The 19,065-nt window shown below is 45.0% G+C and overlaps 2 protein-coding genes across 2 annotated transcripts; both read right to left on the minus strand.

The window, feature by feature from the left end:
* Positions 1–3,257: 3,257 nt before the first annotated feature.
* Positions 3,258–6,424, minus strand: LOC142835560 (granzyme C-like). Its single transcript, XM_075949111.1, has 5 exons — positions 6,293–6,424; positions 5,104–5,254; positions 4,531–4,666; positions 4,108–4,368; positions 3,258–3,486 (listed from the first exon to the last, which is right to left on the minus strand). The coding sequence occupies exons 1-5, from the start codon at positions 6,345–6,347 to the stop codon at positions 3,343–3,345; spliced, it is 747 nt and encodes a 248-aa protein (XP_075805226.1). The 5' UTR covers positions 6,348–6,424; the 3' UTR covers positions 3,258–3,342.
* Positions 6,425–15,562: 9,138 nt separating this feature from the next.
* On the minus strand, positions 15,563–18,733 carry LOC142835567 (granzyme C-like). Its single transcript, XM_075949121.1, has 5 exons — positions 18,601–18,733; positions 17,411–17,561; positions 16,838–16,973; positions 16,415–16,675; positions 15,563–15,793 (listed from the first exon to the last, which is right to left on the minus strand). The coding sequence occupies exons 1-5, from the start codon at positions 18,653–18,655 to the stop codon at positions 15,650–15,652; spliced, it is 747 nt and encodes a 248-aa protein (XP_075805236.1). The 5' UTR covers positions 18,656–18,733; the 3' UTR covers positions 15,563–15,649.
* Positions 18,734–19,065: the final 332 nt, after the last annotated feature.

Consider the following 19,065-nt stretch of genomic DNA (forward strand, 5'->3'; position numbering starts at 1 on the left):
ACACACACACACACATACAGAGAGAGAGAGAGAGAGAGAGAGAGAGAGAAAACCATAGTAGAGAGAGAGAGAACTGGTAATGGTGTAAGTCAAAGCCTGACACAGCAAAGGAATTGCTACACCAAGGCCATATTTTCTAATATCCCCAAGCAGCAGCATCAACTGAGAACCAAGTGCTTAAATACATGAGCCTAACAGGGACATAATCACTAAAAACCACCAAAGGAAGGTGGCCTGGGACACAAATATGAAACAGAAAGTCTATATTCTCTAAGTCCACAGAAAATGGTGTTTGCAAAAGTATGACATTGGACAGAACAATGCAGGTATAACGGTATGTATTTCCCAGCACAATTGAGAAGACCGGTGTTCTTGTGTCTGTTCTGTATCCTTCAGGGGAGTCTTATGCTCTCTGGCTTGCTGGATTGCAATGGCCTGGGGGAACAGAGAAGTTGGGTCTTGATGAGTTGAAGCATTTTTTTTCCCAGGTGTAGAACATCAGTACAGATGTTAGGGGAGCTGAATAAACTCTCTGCAAATGGTGAGGACTGGGAGACACATCCACATACTAGAGGAATCTAAAGCAGTTTGTATCTACGACATTTACAGCCTCTGAATCCACTCTAATGTGTGCTCAAGGGAGCAAAGCATTGTCAGGAGCCATTTCAGGCTTCTCCTTTCTCAAGTCTCACAGGGCCTTGAGGTGGAAATCTTGAGACACAAAACTTTCAAAGTTAACTAAGACTTTGTATGCTGACCTTGGAGATTCAAGCTTCAGAGGGCACCTCAGAGTGTCTTCTTTGTTTGCTGCTTATCACTAACAGCAGGTGCTCTAGCCACTGACCTTGCAACTGCCCATCTTAGCTGCCTAGTTCCTCCTTTCCTTCCTCCCTTTCCCCCTTCCTCAGTTCTCCCCTGCCTGAGCTCCTCACTGAGGAGTATATAAGACATAAACTTGCTTCAATAAACAGGATGCCTTGACAAGGAATACGGCTTGGCGTCCATTTCTCCCCCCCTCCCCCCATGTCTTTCAAATAGTGCCTCTTCAAGACCCAGGAATAACTTAGGACCTGCTGGGCGGGTCAAAGCATTGTGGCTTTGACACCTTCACCATACAGTAGTGGGAGGAGCCCAGGAGTTTCTCTCCAGAAGGAGTGTAAGCATGGGCTCATCTCTGTGTGGAATCTCAGAAAGTTATTGACCACAGATTAGATATCATTGAGGTCATTTGCTCAAGGAATCCTAGGCTCAATTCAGCCTCCATCCCAACATCTTTGATGCTGTTTGTTGGATTAGTTAACTACCTTTTGGTAGAAAACTATTTTATCTCCTCTCTAAAGCATAAACAATAATGGTTTTCAAAGTTATTTTAAGCCATAGAACCTTCTCCTCAATGTAAATATGACATCTAAGCTGAATACGCATGTGACCATGCGATTTTTAACATGCATTTTTTTGATTCTGCACTCTTCTTTGTATTTGTTGTCTCCAAAGGAGCCGGGTCCTTAGTCTGTCTCCAGAGCAGGGTTTATGTTCCCGTTCTCTCTCGGAAGATGTGTGCCACCTACATTTCTTCCTAAATAAAAGCTTGAGTTTGAAAGTTACCTGATACAAATGGAGATTTTCTTCCATCTCCCAGAAGAATGTGACATTCTGTCTGTTTGGGATAAGCAGGCATTAAGCAGTATCTACCACTCATGTTATCTGTTAAATGTCTGACAGGACAGGACCCTGAGCCAAGGCTGCTTTGAATTTTCTGATTATTAAATTAATTTAAGAATTCTTATTTGTTTGTTTGAGACAGAGTCTCTCACTTATAGCCTTGGAGTCAGCCATCTGCCTGCCTCTGCCTCCCCAGTCCTGGATTAAGGCAAGAGCATTCATGACTAGAAGCTTGGGTGAGTCCAACATAGGGAGACTTTCATTTAAGAAGAAGCCACACATTCTTGCTACAGTCTCATGCCAAGAACTGCCTAACAATGAGACTTAGGAATTATGGATGCAGCAGTAACCAAGAATGTCATAAAAATTCCAGGAACTTCTCCACACCATTTTTTTTAATTTCTCTTTATTTCATGGCCTCCTGATTCATATTTAATTCTGTTTCTGAATATGTGCATCTCATAGGATTTAAATCTGCATACTGATTCTGTTATCTGCTACCTTTCGAATAAATACAAACAGGCCATCTTAATTGGGTTATTCTGTACTTACTGCCAACTCCTGGTGGGGTTGAATGCCGATTTTCTGAATAATTTCCCATAGAAGCTAACTGCCTAAGGCCATTTGTAAACCTCATACACTTCAGTGTTGACTGATGGAAAAGTAGAGATTTTCATTCTTTTGCCTCAGGGATGTCAAAGACTGACAGCAGGGCACCATAGCCTAAAAGGCTGCAACAATTGAGATGAACAAGGTCAGAGGAGCTCATGCTGCTGAGAGACCCCGCTGCTATGGATGCTGAGCACAGGGGGAGGTTGGGGGTGTGAGTGAGCTGACTGTGAAGAGCTTCCCTAGATCTGAGCTTGTGGGAGGTGAGGTAAAATGTGTTGGACAGACTTTGAGAGCCCTGGCCTGCATGGAAACTCTATGATGACACTCCTGGTCTGGATATTTGTGAACCCCTTCCCTGATGTGTCATAATTTAGGCTGACCCCACAGGTCTGAGACTCTAATGAATTGGATCACAAATGGATCTGGGTGTCCTAGAAAGGGGGATAAGAAGTAGGGACATGTTCAGATTAGCTTGGACTTTAAGCTTAGAAGCTGATAATTTTAGGAGGTGGCAAAAAAAGAAGGGGCTGGAGGAAACTTGGCCCTGTTTCCAGAAGAGGATACCAAAATAAATTCTAGATGTAAAACAGACCTTTCTGAAATTGCTGTCACTTTAATGATGAAGCTGTGGGACAGAGATACCCTATCCGGGAAGGACCATTGACAGCGACCTCAGCTCTATCTTCATATCTCCACGTCCAATGGTGCTTTTCATCTCCTTTCTTCCATATGACACAGAGGAGGACAAATGTTCACCCGGAGCACCACGATAAAAGACACCCGTGCTGAACTTAGGCCGATCAGAAGGGCGGGCACTGCAAAGTGAGACCTGAACAAACACGGTGTGCAATGGCCATGCCTGAGATTTGGGGCGAGGATGTGTGTGTTGTTGGAGTGAGCAGAGAAGAAAAGTAGGACATTGGTCTGCTTCCTGTGAATGAGCAGGAAGCCAGTCTTTCAATGCTGCAAAGTGACGTTTATTGATTTGGTTGCTTCTGTCCTAGGACAGTCCTGGACCCAGCTGTAGAGAAGACGGTGAGTCAGGGAGGGGCCTGGTTTGTTCTGTAGTTAGCTATGTTTTATCATTTTCTGTATCCAGGATAGGAAACTTGACACTCTGGTGAAGGTTCCCGGTGCTGAACCTTCCATACAGACCAAGGACACAATGCCTACAGCTCTGTTTTTACAAACAAGAGGCCCTCCAGAATCCCCCTGTGAATGAAGAAGAATCAGAGAGGACTGAGCTTTTGTTCAGCCTAGTCCCAGCCTCCCTCTCATGTCAGGACTCCCTTCCAAGGTGTATGAAATGTGTGTTGAGAGAAATGGAGGGCAGGCCTGGGGTCCCTGGGGTTCCCATTGTGATTGTGGACAGGATTAGGGCTTCACCTCTCTCCTGAGCTCATCCTCTGCCCTTTCTCCACTGTGATGATCTACATCCTATGAAGGTGTGTGGGACCCTTAGCTCCAGGCTCTTGTTTAAGAACATGGGGACAGGTGAGTGAGCCTGATGTGAGCATCGAGAACCAGTCCATTGACAAATGTGGGTGCCTGCTGGGAGGAGACTCCTGTTTATGAAGACGACACACAGATGGAGGTCTGCTTTCTAAAGCCTGGGCCCCGGAGTCAGGAGGGCTGTGCAAATTCTGCTTTATGCCAGCTGCCTTCATCAAGGCTCCTTGTCAGCTCTGAGGGCCTAATTATTTACTGTGACCTGTGTTCCCAGGGAATAAGATAATGGCCAATGGGAAAAAGAGTCCCTTAATGTTTGGTCCCTAGGTGCCAGATTGCTCTTCTCCTTCCATGGAGCCCAGAGAGAAGGACAATCCAACTTACTTTAGCGGGAGCTCGGTTGATCTTTGGGTCCCCCACACAGATCGCAGTAGCTTTGTTGTACTGATGTGGCAAGCGGTACTCACACTCCTCATCCTTTTGGACTATGAGCTCTACCACTTGCAATGTATCTGGGAATGTATTATTTGGATCCACCATTCCCCAACCAGCCACATAGCACACGTCCCCTGGCTTCACATGGACATTACTCCGGGGCAGCCTGAGAGTCCTCACAGCTTCAGTCCTCTTTGCCCTCCTCTCCAGCTGTGGGGGAAGAAGAATGAGAGAGCAGCTCAGCCAGGAGCCTAGTTCCTGGAACCCAATGAAAGCCAGGATGTGAGGGAAAAAAAGAACAGATGAGAGGAGGAGGGGAGGGGCAATCTCTGCAGCAAGCAGAGCACAGAGAGCTGTGGGGACAGTTCTCACCTTTAAGAGCATGATGTCACTGGAGTCATCCTTAGGATTGTAGTCTGGGTGTGGGAAGGCTTTAGCCACAGGGATGGTCTGCTGGGTCTCCTCCTGGATGCTGATGTCGTGGGCTCCTAGAATGACTTTCATTGAGCTGCAGAGAGCAGAGTGCAGATACAAGATGTGGAGTGAGAGAGGACACAGTGCAGGAGCTGTAAGAGGCCATGTGGGCAGGGTGTGGCTCTAGCTGAGGGGACTGAGGAGACAGAAGGGCCTCAGGGTGCGAACCACTGCTCTTCCCTTACAAGAACACTAGACTCCTGGGAACTTGCTCTTGTTTCCAGGCAATATTCCAAAGTTTGCATTGACTCTGAATGTGCACTTTCAACCTCAACCACTGCTGTAGTCTGACCAGTGTAGTTGGTTTCAACTCAACTGTGCTGCTGCCTCTGAACTCTCACCCTTTGACCTCAGTTTCCCTGATGACAGACTTCCATTGTAACAGCCTTGTCCTGTAGTGAGCTCTCAGAGGAGCATCCATGAGTAGGAGATGGAAACTAGACTTGGGGAAGCATAGCTCCTTCTCCTCACCTTCCCATGCAGTGAGCAGCTGTCAGCACGAAGTTGTCTTTTACCAGGAAGCCTCCGCAGCTATCACTTCTGCCATTATCTTTCACAAATTCAATATATGCCATGTAGGGGCGGGAGTGGGGCTTGACCTCGTGGCCCCCGATGATCTCCTCTGAAAGAAAAGGCAGAATATGAGGTGTCTGGGAGCAGGAGATGAGGTAAGAGGGAAGATCTAGGGAGAGGTGGACAGTGGTATCTGCAGTTCCCCAAGACTTTTGTAGACAAAATTCCTTGCACATAGAATGATCTTTGCTGAGTCCGAAGCCTTAGTGCCCTGTCTTAGAAGGGGTGGGTAGGACTTGTAATCCAGCCCCTGCTTTACGAATACATAGAGGGACAAACTTCTTTCTTCATGATTCTGGAGACGAGGGGATCCTGAGTGGCTCATGTTAGTCTCTCTCAGGACGTCTCTCCTGTCTTGATTTCTGCTAATTTCATCACCTTTTACCCCAAGGTCTTTAGAGAGGGATTTTCTAAAGTTCTCCTCTTCTGATGCTCATCATATCCTAGGTTCTCAGTTAATGAATTAGTTGCATGGAAGAATGTTTTTTACTTAGCTGGAGGGCTAGAGGCTCAGAGCTCAAGGGAATCAGAGCCTAGCAGATATTGTAGGATTCAGCTGGTGTAATGGCGGTAGCTGGGGACCTGCAGAAAGAAGTGGAGGGCCAAGCAAAACCAGACTGCGAAGGTAATGGAGTGTACAGCACAGGCATCTTGTCACCCTGGGCCTCTAGATTTAGTAGCCTGAGGGTGGAGATTAATAAATACTGCTCCTATTCTTCAGCTGGTGGGCTTATGTCATTGCTTACTGGTAATAAATCCTGCCCTGAGTGTGGGCTCAGGTACAGTTATTGGTATACATTTAGTAACTCTGCATTCTCTGCTTCATCTCTTTTTGGGGATGATCCACTCTCTAGGGGACATGAAGAGCAGGGAGAAGCTAGTGCCCACCATGTCTACTGAGGACATCGCTCTTCTTCAGACCTTGTTGAGGATCTAGCCAGTGACAGGCTTCCAGGTCTGGGTTGGTCTGGGACCAGAGGCTCAGGAAGCTCCTGGTTCAGTGCAGGAAGTTCCTGACTAGAGCTGGGCAGAGACTCCACAGAAGTATTATTGGATGGAATCTTTCTGGGACAGGGGGTTCACTCACCTGCATCAGCTCCAAGCAGCAGAAGAAAGGTCAGGAGAATCAGGACTGGAGCCATCTTCCCAGGAAGGCTCTAGGTTGGAGGAGGGCAGAGTGGACACAGCCCTTGAAGAATGAAGAAGGTGAGCGCTCAGTGACCTCACAGGCCTTTTAAACCTGTGCACCTCTGCTCTGTTTGGCTTTATTAGCTAAGGCAGTTTCCTGGTTTGGGTAAAATTGTCACTCTCACCACATGACATCCTATGAGCTAATCCTGGATAAAGACCAGGAAAAGAGAGTGTTAATGTTGTGGTTGAGGAGGGTCTGAGACCCCAGGAAGTCCACTGTGCCTTCACTGAGACAAAAGTGTGGCTTTTGTTACCTCTTACATTTTTTTTCCATTGTGGTAAGATGTTTTTTACTTTTTGGTTTTTTTTCTTTCTCCCTTCTTTTTTGAAAAAATAATGCTGACACCCAATTTACCACAAAACAACTGTAGCACTACTTATACAAAGACACAGTTATACAATCTTATTAAAGCTGATGCTGTGTCCTATCTGGAGAGGCAGAGTTTCAGTACATCTTCTCATTAACCTCTGAGACTTCTCATCATACTGAGGAACATCTGTTGGAACAGTCTGATGAATTAATCTTCACTCACTCTGACTCTCCCAAACTGCTAGGGTGTCACAGAGAAATCCTAAAGCAAGTGAAACCTAGTGACCAATGATCGTGTCTACTGTCTTGTATAATTAAGTACACTAACAAATCACAATAGCTTGTATTGGTCACCTGTTTACTTTGTATTGGCATTCATCTCTCGAGAGCTCAGTAGGATTAGATCAGCACAGGCTTCCCTGCTGAGGACTTCAGCTGATTTCCTACAGTGTTGCTTTGGATCTTTAATAGAGAAACAAGAACCTTGATTAGTCTTGAGTGGTTGTTTAGTGGACTAGATCCAGGAGTGAGAGAGACAGGGATCCAGCTCTTGAAGAGGCTGATAATGACTGGAGTGAGCTGAGGATCTGAGCCTAGGGTATGTGATGGGGAGAGCTGTGTGAATCAGCTCTGGGAGTTGAGACAGGCTGGCCTTGCCCTAAGAACAGAGGTGTGTGTGTGTGTGTGTGTGTGTGTGTGTGTGTGTGTGTGTGTGTGTGTTTGTATGTGGGTGTTTGTGAGTGTGTGTTTAAGCATGCACACCAAGTACAATTCCAGAGCACCCTGGGTCCTATTTATCTCCACAAATTTATGCTTTTCAGAGCTTATTGAATTTCCTCCTTTCCTACTTGTTATCCGTAGAAGCTTTCCAGCTGTTAACTGCAGTCCAGATATTAATTGGATCTATATTAATCATCCAGTCCAGGGGTTGAAACTCTGTGTCATTTTCGGGTCACAAACAAGGCACAACTCTTCTGTGTTACACATTAGTCTATAAGCTATAATAAAAATTGGTAATTCCTCCCTGAAAAGAAACCATGTATGAACAATACATTACATGCACATACAGGTATGCAATAAAATCCTTACAGAATATAATAATCTTAATTATATTGTATCCATGTTGAGGGTTTCTTTTAAAACCATGGAACGAGCTCCAATTTAGTGATATCCAATAACTAAAGTGAACACAGTAGTAGTATTTATTTTAGTGTGATTTCGTCCTAGAAAAAAGGAGAACAGTGTTGGCAAACCCTTTAATGCCAGCAATCGGCAAAAGAGGCAGACACATCTCTGTGAGTTCAAGGCCAACCTGCTCCACATAGTGAGTTCCAGCATGCACAGGGACACACATAGAAACCCTGTTTCAGGATAGATAGAAGAAAGAAAAAGAAAGAGCAAACAAACAAAAATAGTGAATGAGGGCAACACAAACTTTGTGGGCCATTTGACATTGCTTTGGAAAAACAAATGGACTTGTTAAACACAACTGGCTTGATGGACAGAGCTCCAATCTCAGTGAATTCCTGAGATGGGGTGAGATGTTTTGGTTCTAATTTTACTGTTACCATTTGGAATTATTGAAAAATTAAAACATAAGCCTGCCATCAGGTGGCTCCATCCCCTTCAGATTCAAGGCCTCTTATTCTTTAATTACCATTCTCTCTCTCTTTCTCTCAACATCCACAGTGATGAAAATAGAAATCCAGCTTACAGAGTCAGTTTATTATTGCTTGAATTCTAATTTATTTTAGGTCTGACAACTTGGGATAGAATAACAATTAAAGGGCTCATCTTTGGGGAAGACCATTTCTCCCACTCTCAGCACTTTATAGTTTGTGGCTCTTCATCTTGGGATAGGGCCCCCTGGTATTTCCCCAACCACTTTGGAAGGTCTACTGGTGTTGGCATTGTTCAGATCCTATTTAAGCAGTCATATTGCTGAATTTCACTGGTTTAGTTCCCTCATCATGTCTAACGTATATCTACATCAAGGATTTTAACTATGGATTATGTGTATGTGTCTGTGTTCCAGATGGGGGCATGTGCATGTGAGTACACACGCCCTTGGAGGCCAGAGGAGCTGAGGTTACAGTGTTATGAGACATTCAACATGGGTGTTCAGAACTGAACTTGGGCCCTCTGCAAGAGCGGTCTCTACCATTAATATGTCTGAGCCATCTCTCCAGGCCAGCATGCTCAGTTCCTGAGACCTGTGACTCACAAGTGTAGGTGCTATCAAAAGCTGATGGTGTGAATCCAGTGTGACTGTGAGGGTGAGCTCTTGTCTCTGAGAAGGTCCTGTAAGAGGCCCATGAATACAGAGAAGGTCCTATGAAAGGCCCATGAATGTCGACAACGAGCATGATTGAAAATAGTTTTGGGTTGAAGGCGGGATTGCAGATCTAGGGATTTTTAACTGAAACTCAGCAGGGAACGTTGGCAGATAATATGTATGCTGATGAAAATGAACTTGTGATTATACCAAATAGTTATATTATTTCTGGAAATCATGATATCTGTGTTCAGATTTTCTGTCAAATGTAATAGCAAGGTTATGTCACTGTTTACAAACCAGTAATGAGCTGCATTGAAATGCAATTATTCGTCTTAAATTGAGCTTACCATAATTCCACCTTCTCCTGGAGCACTTAGGGTATAAAACATGGTATTGAGAGGTTGTTTTTTCCATGAAAGTTGAAGCAAACAGTCAAATCCACTAAAAGGTCAATCTGTAAGTGAGTTTTTCATTCCAAAATTTTGGCATAAACACTGTTTACAAGGTTGTAAGTAACCTAATAATGTTTTGGTAATGTCCACAGATGGCCCCCTTACTTCTAAAATGAAAATGATTTCATCAGAGTTACCATGAACACTTTTCACCAATTCCTGGCATTGGAGATGAAAATCCCTTGTCCCTTATGAAACTCAGTACTGGAGAGATTACCCAGTTTATAATGATTTAGCATTAAATTTCCTTTTAGAATTTAGCTTGTCTTCTTTGACAATTTTATATATGTGTCCAATGTTTTTAGTCATTTTTGCTCAAATTCATCCCCTCTCATCCCGCACAATTCCCACTGAGACCTTCTTCCTTTTTCATAAATTTTCTTGATGACTTCTGCAAGGACACATCATTAATCATGAGTAACAAGTGGTAATTGTACTGTCTTCTGTTGTTTTACAAGTTCCTCTTATTTTCTTTTGATTTACATTTTTAATTTATTTGATTTGTTCATTCCTTTACTTATTTTTGAGACAGGGTTTCTCTGTGTATCGCCGGCTGTTGTGGAAATTTCTCTATAGACCAGGCTGTGCTTTACGTCAGAGACCCAGCTGCCTCTACTCCCCAGTGCTGGGATTAAAGTTTTCTCCACCACTGCCAGGCTGGTCTGTCTCTTTAAAGCACCATTGCTGGACATCAGCAGCAGCTGTACTAGTTAGGTTGATTATGAACAAAGAAAACAACTTCGATATAATTTCCACTGCCCCATACAAAAAAATATTTATTAGTTTCTTTCAATGGTGTTATTTCTTCGATGACTTTAGCTCCCTTATTACTATCTGGAACCAAATATCAGGTTGGGCTGTTCTTAACATCAGCACTGCAATCCATCCCCAAAGAATAAGATTTAACATAAGTAATTCTGGTCTCCAAAATTCTTTGGTAGAATTTTTTCTCAGTTTGTTCTGTGTCTTGGTTGTAGTCTGGTGAAACCCAATGAGTTTATTAATAAATATTCCTCACTCTTTAGGGCATATCAGAATTGGAATACTATTTGTACACCTCTCAGTGCACTCACTATCATGAAACGGTTTTCACAGTTTGTTTTGTTTTATTATTTTAAATATAACCACAGAACCACATGTCTAGCTTTTTACCACAGAGCCTATCTAACCAGCTGTGCTGGGTACTTTCTGTCAACTTGACATAAACTAGAAACACCGGAAGAGGAGCCCTCAATTGAGGATTGTGTCCATTAGATTGACTGTGGGCATGTTTGTGGGGTACTTTTTGGTTGCTAATGGATGGAACTGGGACTAGCCCACGGTGGGCAGTGCCATCCATGGGCATGAGGTCCTGGGTTGGGTAAGAAAGCAAGCTGAACCAGCAGGCAGCTTTCCTCTGAGGTGCCTGCTTTTGCTCCTGCAGAGCACCTGCCTTGCCTGACTTCCATTAGTGATGGAGTATAGGTGGGACATGTGAGCCAAATCAACCCTCTCCTGGCCAAGCACTTTGGTACAGTGTTTTTATCAGAGTAACAGAACATAACTAGACCAGGTGTGGCTATCTCTTTAAATGTGTGGTGCTTGTGTACACATGTATGTCCGAGTATGTGTCCCGTGCCTGTATGAGTGCAGAGGAAGATGTCAGGGTCCTCTACTGCTTTCCATCTTAGTCCTTTGAGATGGGGTCTCTCCCTGAACCTGGAACAGACTGTTTTGTTGAGGCTGCTAGCAGCAAGCATCGGCAGGCTTCCTGTATCTACACTAGGATGCAGCCGCATCCACCGCACTCAGCATCTTTATGCTGGTGCTGGCATCTGAACTCAGATTCTCCTGCTTGTTCACATAGTGCTCACACCCACTGAACCATATCCTCACCATCCTAAAATGAAACTTTAAGTGTTTGTTGTTACTGAGAAGATGTCTCTTCTCAGTTCCATTGCTTTGTCCTGTGTTGCCATCCTTGACAGCTACTATGTCAGGTAGCACGGTTTGCATGTCATGCCTTCTCTGTTATTACTTTTATGAACACTTACAAATTCTGAAAGTTTTAACAGAGTCTTGTATTTACCTGACAAAAAGTACCCGCATGCCCCCCTTCACTTGAAAGATCTTCTCACTTTTTTGAGTTGTATTATATTCTATCATGGTATAGAAGCCATACTGCAATTAGAAATAATAAGAGATAAGGAACTATAATTATTTCTACTATGAAAATTGAAAAGTAAATAGAAAGCAAGATCTGAGTGTTTCAGCATCTCAGCTGCGGATGCAGTGCAGAATGAGAGCCTATTGTAAGAATGGTAGCTGTGGGGGGGAGGGGGAGGCTGGAGAGATGGCTCAGTGGTTAAAAGCACTTGCTGCTCTTCCAGAGGTCCTGAGTTCAATTCCCAGCAACCACATGGTGGCTCACAACCATCTGTACTCACATCTGGTGCTCTCCTCTGGCGTGCGGGCATACACTGAGGCAGAATGTTGTATACATAATAAATAAATAAATAAATCTTTAAAAAAAAAGAATGGTAGCTGGGTTGTGATGTGTGAGTCTAGGTTCTGGTGTGTGTGTTCCTAATACTCAAATAGGAATTCTTACTTGTTTTCCAAATACCATGAAAAACCCATTGGCAATGTAGATTAAAATATTACTGATGACCTCTAAGTTTGCTACGTCTCCATGAAAATATGATGGTGCCAGTTTGACTGTCCTCACTTGGAAGATAAAACACTGGCAGCATCACACTGCAGACAGGCATGGTTAACAACTGGAAGAGCACACAAATATTGATATTGCACAGGATGAGAACAGCATTCTCAAGAACCATACAATACAGTTACACACACATAAGCACATGCGTGTGCAAACACAGACACACAGAGAGAGAGAGAGAGAGAGAGAGAGAGAGAGAGAGAACCATAGTAGAGAGAGAGAGAGAACTGGTAATGGTGTAAGTCAAAGCCTGACACAGCAAAGGAATTGCTACACCAAGGCCATATTTTCTAATATCCCCAAGCAGCAGCATCAACTGAGAACCAAGTGCTCAAATACATGAGCCTAACAGGGACATAATCACTAAAAACCACCAAAGGAAGGTGGCCTGGGACACAAATATGAAACAGAAAGTCTATATTCTCTAAGTCCACAGAAAATGGTGCTTGCAGAAGTATGACATTGGACAGAACAATGCAGGTATAACGGTATGTATTTCCCAGCACAATTGAGAAGACCGGTGTTCTTGTGTCTGTTCTGAATCCTTCAGGGGAGTCTTATGCTCTCTGGCTTGCTGGATTGCAATGGCCTGGGGGAACAGAGAAGTTGGGTCTTGATGAGTTGAAGCATTTTCTTTCCCAGGTGTAGAACATCAGTACAGATGTTAGGGGAGCTGAATAAACTCTCTGCAAATGGTGAGGACTGGGAGACACATCCACATACTAGAGGAATCTAAAGCAGTTTGTATCTACGACATTTACAGCCTCTGAATCCACTCAGAGGCTGTAATGTGTGCTCAAGGGAGCAAAGCATTGTCAGGAGCCATTTCAGGCTTCTCCTTTCTCAAGTCTCACAGGGCCTTGAGGTGGAAATCTTGAGACACAAAACTTTCAAAGTTAACTAAGACTTTGTATGCTGACCTTGGAGATTCAAGCTTCAGAGGGCACTTCAGAGTGTCTTCTTTGTTTGCTGCTTATCACTAACAGCAGGTGCTCTAGCCACTGACCTTGCAACTGCCCATCTTAGCTGCCTAGTTCCTCCTTTCCTTCCTCCCTTTCCCCCTTCCTCAGTTCTCCCCTGCCTGAGCTCCTCACTGAGGAGTATATAAGACATAAACTTGCTTCAATAAACAGGATGCCTTGACAAGGAATACGGCTTGGCGTCCATTTCTCCCCCCCCCCCCCCCCCCCGCCCCATGTCTTTCAAATAGTGCCTCTTCAAGACCCAGGAATAACTTAGGACCTGCTGGGCGGGTCAAAGCATTGTGGCTTTGACACCTTCACCATACAGTAGTGGGAGGAGCCCAGGAGTTTCTCTCCAGAAGGAGTATAAGCATGGGCTCATCTCTGTGTGGAATCTCAGAAAGTTACTGACCACAGATTAGATATCATTGAGGTCATTTGCTCAAGGAATCCTAGGCTCAATTCAGCCTCCATCCCAACATCTTTGATGCTGTTTGTTGGATTAGTTAACTACCTTTTGGTAGAAAACTATTTTATCTCCAATCTGAAACATAAACAATAATGGTATTCAACATTATTTTAAGCCATAGAACCTTCTCCTCAATGTAAATATGACTCTAAGCTGAATACGCATGTGACCATGCGATTTTTAACATGCATTTTCTTTGATTCTGCACTCTTCTTTGTATTTGTTGTCTCCAAAGGAGCTGGGTCCTTAGTCTGTCTCCAGAGCAGGGTTTGTGTTCCCGTTCTCTGTCGGAAGATGTGTGCCACCTACATTTCTTCCTAAATAAAAGCTTGAGTTTGAAAGTTACCTGATACAAATGGAGATTTTCTTCCATCTCCCAGAAGAATGTGACATTCTGTCGGTTTCGGATAAGCAGGCATTAAGCAGTATCTACCACTCATGTTATCTGTTAAATGTTTGACAGGACAGGACCCTGAACCAAGGCTGCTTTGAATTTTCTGATTATTAAATTAATTTAAGAATTCTTATTTGTTTGTTTGAGACAGAGTCTCTCACTTATAGCCTTGGAGTCAGCCATGTGCCTGCCTCTGCCTCCCCAGTCCTGGATTAAGGCAAGAGCATTCATGACTAGAAGCTTGGGTGAGTCCAACATAGGGAGACTTTCATTTAAGAAAAAGCCACACATTCTTGCTACAGTCTCATGCCAAGAACTGCCTAACAATGAGACTTAGGAATTATGGATGCAGCAGTAACCAAGAATGTCATAAAAATTCCAGGAACTTCTCCACACCATTTTTTTTATTTCTCTTTATTTCATGGCCTCCTGATTCATATTTAATTCTGTTTCTGAATATGTGCATCTCATAGGATTTAAATCTGCATACTGATTCTGTTATCTGCTACCTTTCGAAGAAATACAAACAGGCCATCTTAATTGGGTTATTCTGTACTTACTGCCAACTCCTGGTGGAGTTGAATGCCGATTTTCTGAATAATTTCCCATAGAAGCTAACTGCCTAAGGCCATTTGTAAACCTCATACACTTCAGTGTATTTCATTCTTTTGCCTTGAGGATGTCAAAGACTGACAGCAGGGCACCATAGCCTAAAAGGCTGCAACAATTGAGATGAACAAGGTCAGAGGAGCTCATGCTGCTGAGAGACCCCACTGCTATGGATGCTGAGCACAGGGGGAGATTGGGGGTGTGAGTGAGCTGACTGTGAAGAGCTTCCCTAGATCTGAGCTTGTGGGAGGTGAGGTAAAATGTGTTGGACAGACTTTGAGAGCCCTGGCCTGCATGGAAACTCTATGATGACACTCCTGGTCTGGATATTTGTAAACCCCTTCCCTGATGTGTCATAATTTAGGCTGACCCCACAGGTCTGAGACTCTAATGAATTGGATCACAAATGGATCTGGGTGTCCTAGAAAGGGGGATAAGAAGTAGGGACATGTTCAGATTAGCTTGGACTTTAAGCATAGAAGCTGATAATTCATAGGAGGTGGCAAAAAAAAGAAGGGGCTGGAGGAAACTTGGCCCTGTTTCCAGAAGAGGATACCAAAATAAATTCTAGATGTAAAACAGACCTTTCTGAAATTGCTGTCACTTTAATGATGAAGCTGTGGGACAGAGATACCCTATCCGGGAAGGACCATTGACAGCGACCTCAGCTCTATCTTCATATCTCCACGTCCAATGGTGCTTTTCATCTCCTTTCTTCCATATGACACAGAGGAGGACAAATGTTCACCCGGAGCACCACGAAAAAAGACACCCGTGCTGAACTTAGGCCGATCAGAAGGGCGGGCACTGCAAAGTGAGACCTGAACAAACACGGTGTGCAATGGCCATGCCTGAGATTTGGGGCGAGGATGTGTGTGTTGTTGGAGTGAGCAGAGAAGAAAAGTAGGACATTGGTCTGCTAAGCACAGAGTTGGTCCCTGTGAATGAGCAGGAAGCCAGTCTTTCAATGCTGCAAAGTGACGTTTATTGATTTGGTTGCTTCTGTCCTAGGACAGTCCTGGACCCAGCTGTAGAGAAGACGGTGAGTCAGGGAGGGGCCTGGTTTGTTCTGTAGTTAGCTATGTTTTATCATTTTCTGTATCCAGGATAGGAAACTTGACACTCTGGTGAAGGTTCCCGGTGCTGAACCTTCCATACAGACCAAGGACACAATGCCTACAGCTCTGTTTTTACAAACGAGAGGCCCTCCAGAATCCCCCTGTGAATGAAGAAGAATCAGAGAGGACTGAGCTTTTGTTCAGCCTAGTCCCAGCCTCCCTCTCATGTCAGGACTCCCTTCCAAGGTGTATGAAATGTGTGTTGAGAGAAATGGAGGGCAGGCCTGGGGTCCCTGGGGTTCCCATTGTGATTGTGGACAGGATTAGGGCTTCACCTCTCTCCTGAGCTCATCCTCTGCCCTTTCTCCACTGTGATGATCTACATCCTATGAAGGTGTGTGGGACCCTTAGCTCCAGGCTCTTGTTTAAGAACATGGGGACAGGTGAGTGAGCCTGATGTGAGCATGGAGAACCAGTCCATTGACAAATGTGGGTGCCTGCTGGGAGGAGACTCCTGTTTATGAAGACGACACACAGATGGAGGTCTGCTTTCTAAAGCCTGGGCCCCGGAGTCAGGAGGGCTGTGCCAATTCTGCTTTATGCCAGCTGCCTTCATCAAGGCTCCTTGTCAGCTCTGAGGGCCTAATTATTTACTGTGACCTGTGTTCCCAGGGAATAAGATAATGGCCAATGGGAAAAAGAGTCCCTTAATGTTTGGTCCCTAGGTGCCAGATTGCTCTTCTCCTTCCATGGAGCCCAGAGAGAAGGACAATCCAACTTACTTTAGCGGGAGCTCGGTTGATCTTTGGGTCCCCCACACAGATCGCAGTAGCTTTGTTGTACTGATGTGGCAAGCGGGACTCACACTCCTCATCCTTTTGGACTATGAGCTCTACCACTTGCAATGTATCTGGGAATGTATTATTTGGATCCACCATTCCCCAACCAGCCACATAGCACACGTCCCCTGGCTTCACATGGACATTACTCCGGGGCAGCCTGAGAGTCCTCACAGCTTCAGTCCTCTTTGCCCTCCTCTCCAGCTGTTGGGGAAGAAGAATGAGAGAGCAGCTCAGCCAGGAGCCTGGTTCCTGGAACCCAATGAAAGCCAGGATGTGAGGGAAAAAAAGAACAGATGAGAGGAGGAGGGGAGGGGCAATCTCTGCAGCAAGCAGAGCACAGAGAGCTGTGGGGACAGTTCTCACCTTTAAGAGCATGATGTCACTGGAGTCATCCTTAGGATTGTAGTCTGGGTGTGGGAAGGCTTTAGCCACAGGGATGGTCTGCTGGGTCTCCTCCTGGATGCTGATGTCGTGGGCTCCTAGAATGACTTTCATTGAGCTGCAGAGAGCAGAGTGCAGATACAAGATGTGGAGTGAGAGAGGACACAGTGCAGGAGCTGTAAGAGGCCATGTGGGCAGGGTGTGGCTCTAGCTGAGGGGACTGAGGAGACAGAAGGGCCTCAGGGTGCGAACCACTGCTCTTCCCTTACAAGAACACTAGACTCCTGGGAACTTGCTCTTGTTTCCTGGCAATATTCCAAAGTTTGCATTGACTCTGAATGTGCACTTTCAACCTCAACCACTGCTGTAGTCTGACCAGTGTAGTTGGTTTCAACTCAACTGTGCTGCTGCCTCTGAACTCTCACACTTTGACCTCAGTTTCCCTGATGACAGACTTCCATTGTAACAGCCTTGTCCTGTAGTGAGATCTCAGAGGAGCATCCATGAGTAGGAGATGGAAACTAGACTTGGGGAAGCATAGCTCCTTCTCCTCACCTTCCCATGCAGTGAGCAGCTGTCAGCACGAAGTTGTCTTTTACCAGGAAGCCTCCGCAGCTATCACTTCTGCCATTATCTTTCACAAATTCAATATATGCCATGTAGGGGCGGGAGTGGGGCTTGACCTCGTGGCCCCCGATGATCTCCTCTGAAAGAAAAGGCAGAATATGAGGTGTCTGGGAGCAGGAGATGAGGTAAGAGGGAAGATCTAGGGAGAGGTGGACAGTGGTATCTGCAGTTCCCCAAGACTTTTGTAGACAAAATTCCTTGCACATAGAATGATCTTTGCTGAGTCCGAAGCCTTAGTGCCCTGTCTTAGAAGGGGTGGGTAGGACTTGTAATCCAGCCCCTGCTTTACGAATACATGGAGGGACAAACTTCTTTCTTCATGATTCTGGAAACGAGGGGATCCTGAGTGGCTCATGTTAGTCTCTCTCGGGACGTCTCTCCTGTCTTGATTTCTGCTAATTTCAACACCTTTTACCCCAAGGTCTTTAGAGAGGGATTTTCTAAAGTTCTCCTCTTCTGATGCTCATCATATCCTAGGTTCTCAGTAAATGAATTAGCTGCATGGAAGAATGATTTTTACTTAGCTGGAGGGATGGTGGATCAGAGCTCAAGGGAATCAGAGCCTAGCGGATATTGTAGGATTCAGCTGGTGTAATGGCAGTAGCTGGGGACCTGCAGAAAGAAGTGGAGGGCCAAGCAAAACCAGACTGCGAAGGTAATGGAGTGTACAGCACAGGCATCTTGTCACCCTGGGCCTCTAGATTTAGTAGCCTGAGGGTGGAGATTAATAAATACTGCTCCTATTCTTCAGCTGGTGGGCTTATGTCATTGCTTACTGGTAATAAAACCTGCCCTGAGTGTGGGCTCAGGTACAGTTATTGGTATACATTTAGTAACTTTGCATTCTCTGCTTCATCTCTTTTTGGGGATGATCCACTCTCTAGGGGACATGAAGAGCAGGGAGAAGCTAGTGCCCACCATGTCTACTGAGGACATCGCTCTTCTTCAGACCTTGTTGAGGATCTAGCCAGTGACAGGCTTCCAGGTCTGGGTTGGTCTGGGACCTGAGGTTCAGGAAGCTCCTGGTTCAGTGCAGGAAGTTCCTGACTAGAGCTGGGCAGAGACTCCACAGAGGTATTATGGGATGGAATCTTTCTGGGACAGGGGGGTTCACTCACCTGCATCAGCTCCAAGCAGCAGAAGAAAGGTCAGGAGAATCAGGACTGGAGCCATCTTCCCAGGAAGGCTCTTAGGTTGGAGGAGGGCAGAGTGGACACAGCCCTTGAAGAATGAAGAAGGTGAGCGCTCAGTGACCTCACAGGCCTTTTAAACCTGTGCACCTCTGCTCTGGTTGGCTTTATTAGCTAAGGCAGTTTCCTGGTTTGGGTAAAATTGTCACTCTCACCACATGACATCCTATGAGCTAATCCTGGATAAAGACCAGGAAAAGAGAGTGTTAATGTTGTGGTTGAGGAGGGTCTGAGACCCCAGGAAGTCCACTGTGCCTTCACTGAGACAAAAGTGTGGCTTTTGTTACCTCTTACATTTTTTTTCCATTGTGGTAACATGTTTTTTACTTTTTGGTTTTTTTTCTTTCTCCCTTTTTTTTTTTGAAAAAATAATGCTGATACCCAATTTACCAC

The sequence above is a fragment of the Microtus pennsylvanicus genome, chromosome 15 (genome assembly GCF_037038515.1).
Source record: "Microtus pennsylvanicus isolate mMicPen1 chromosome 15, mMicPen1.hap1, whole genome shotgun sequence".
Lineage (NCBI taxonomy): Eukaryota > Metazoa > Chordata > Mammalia > Rodentia > Cricetidae > Microtus > Microtus pennsylvanicus.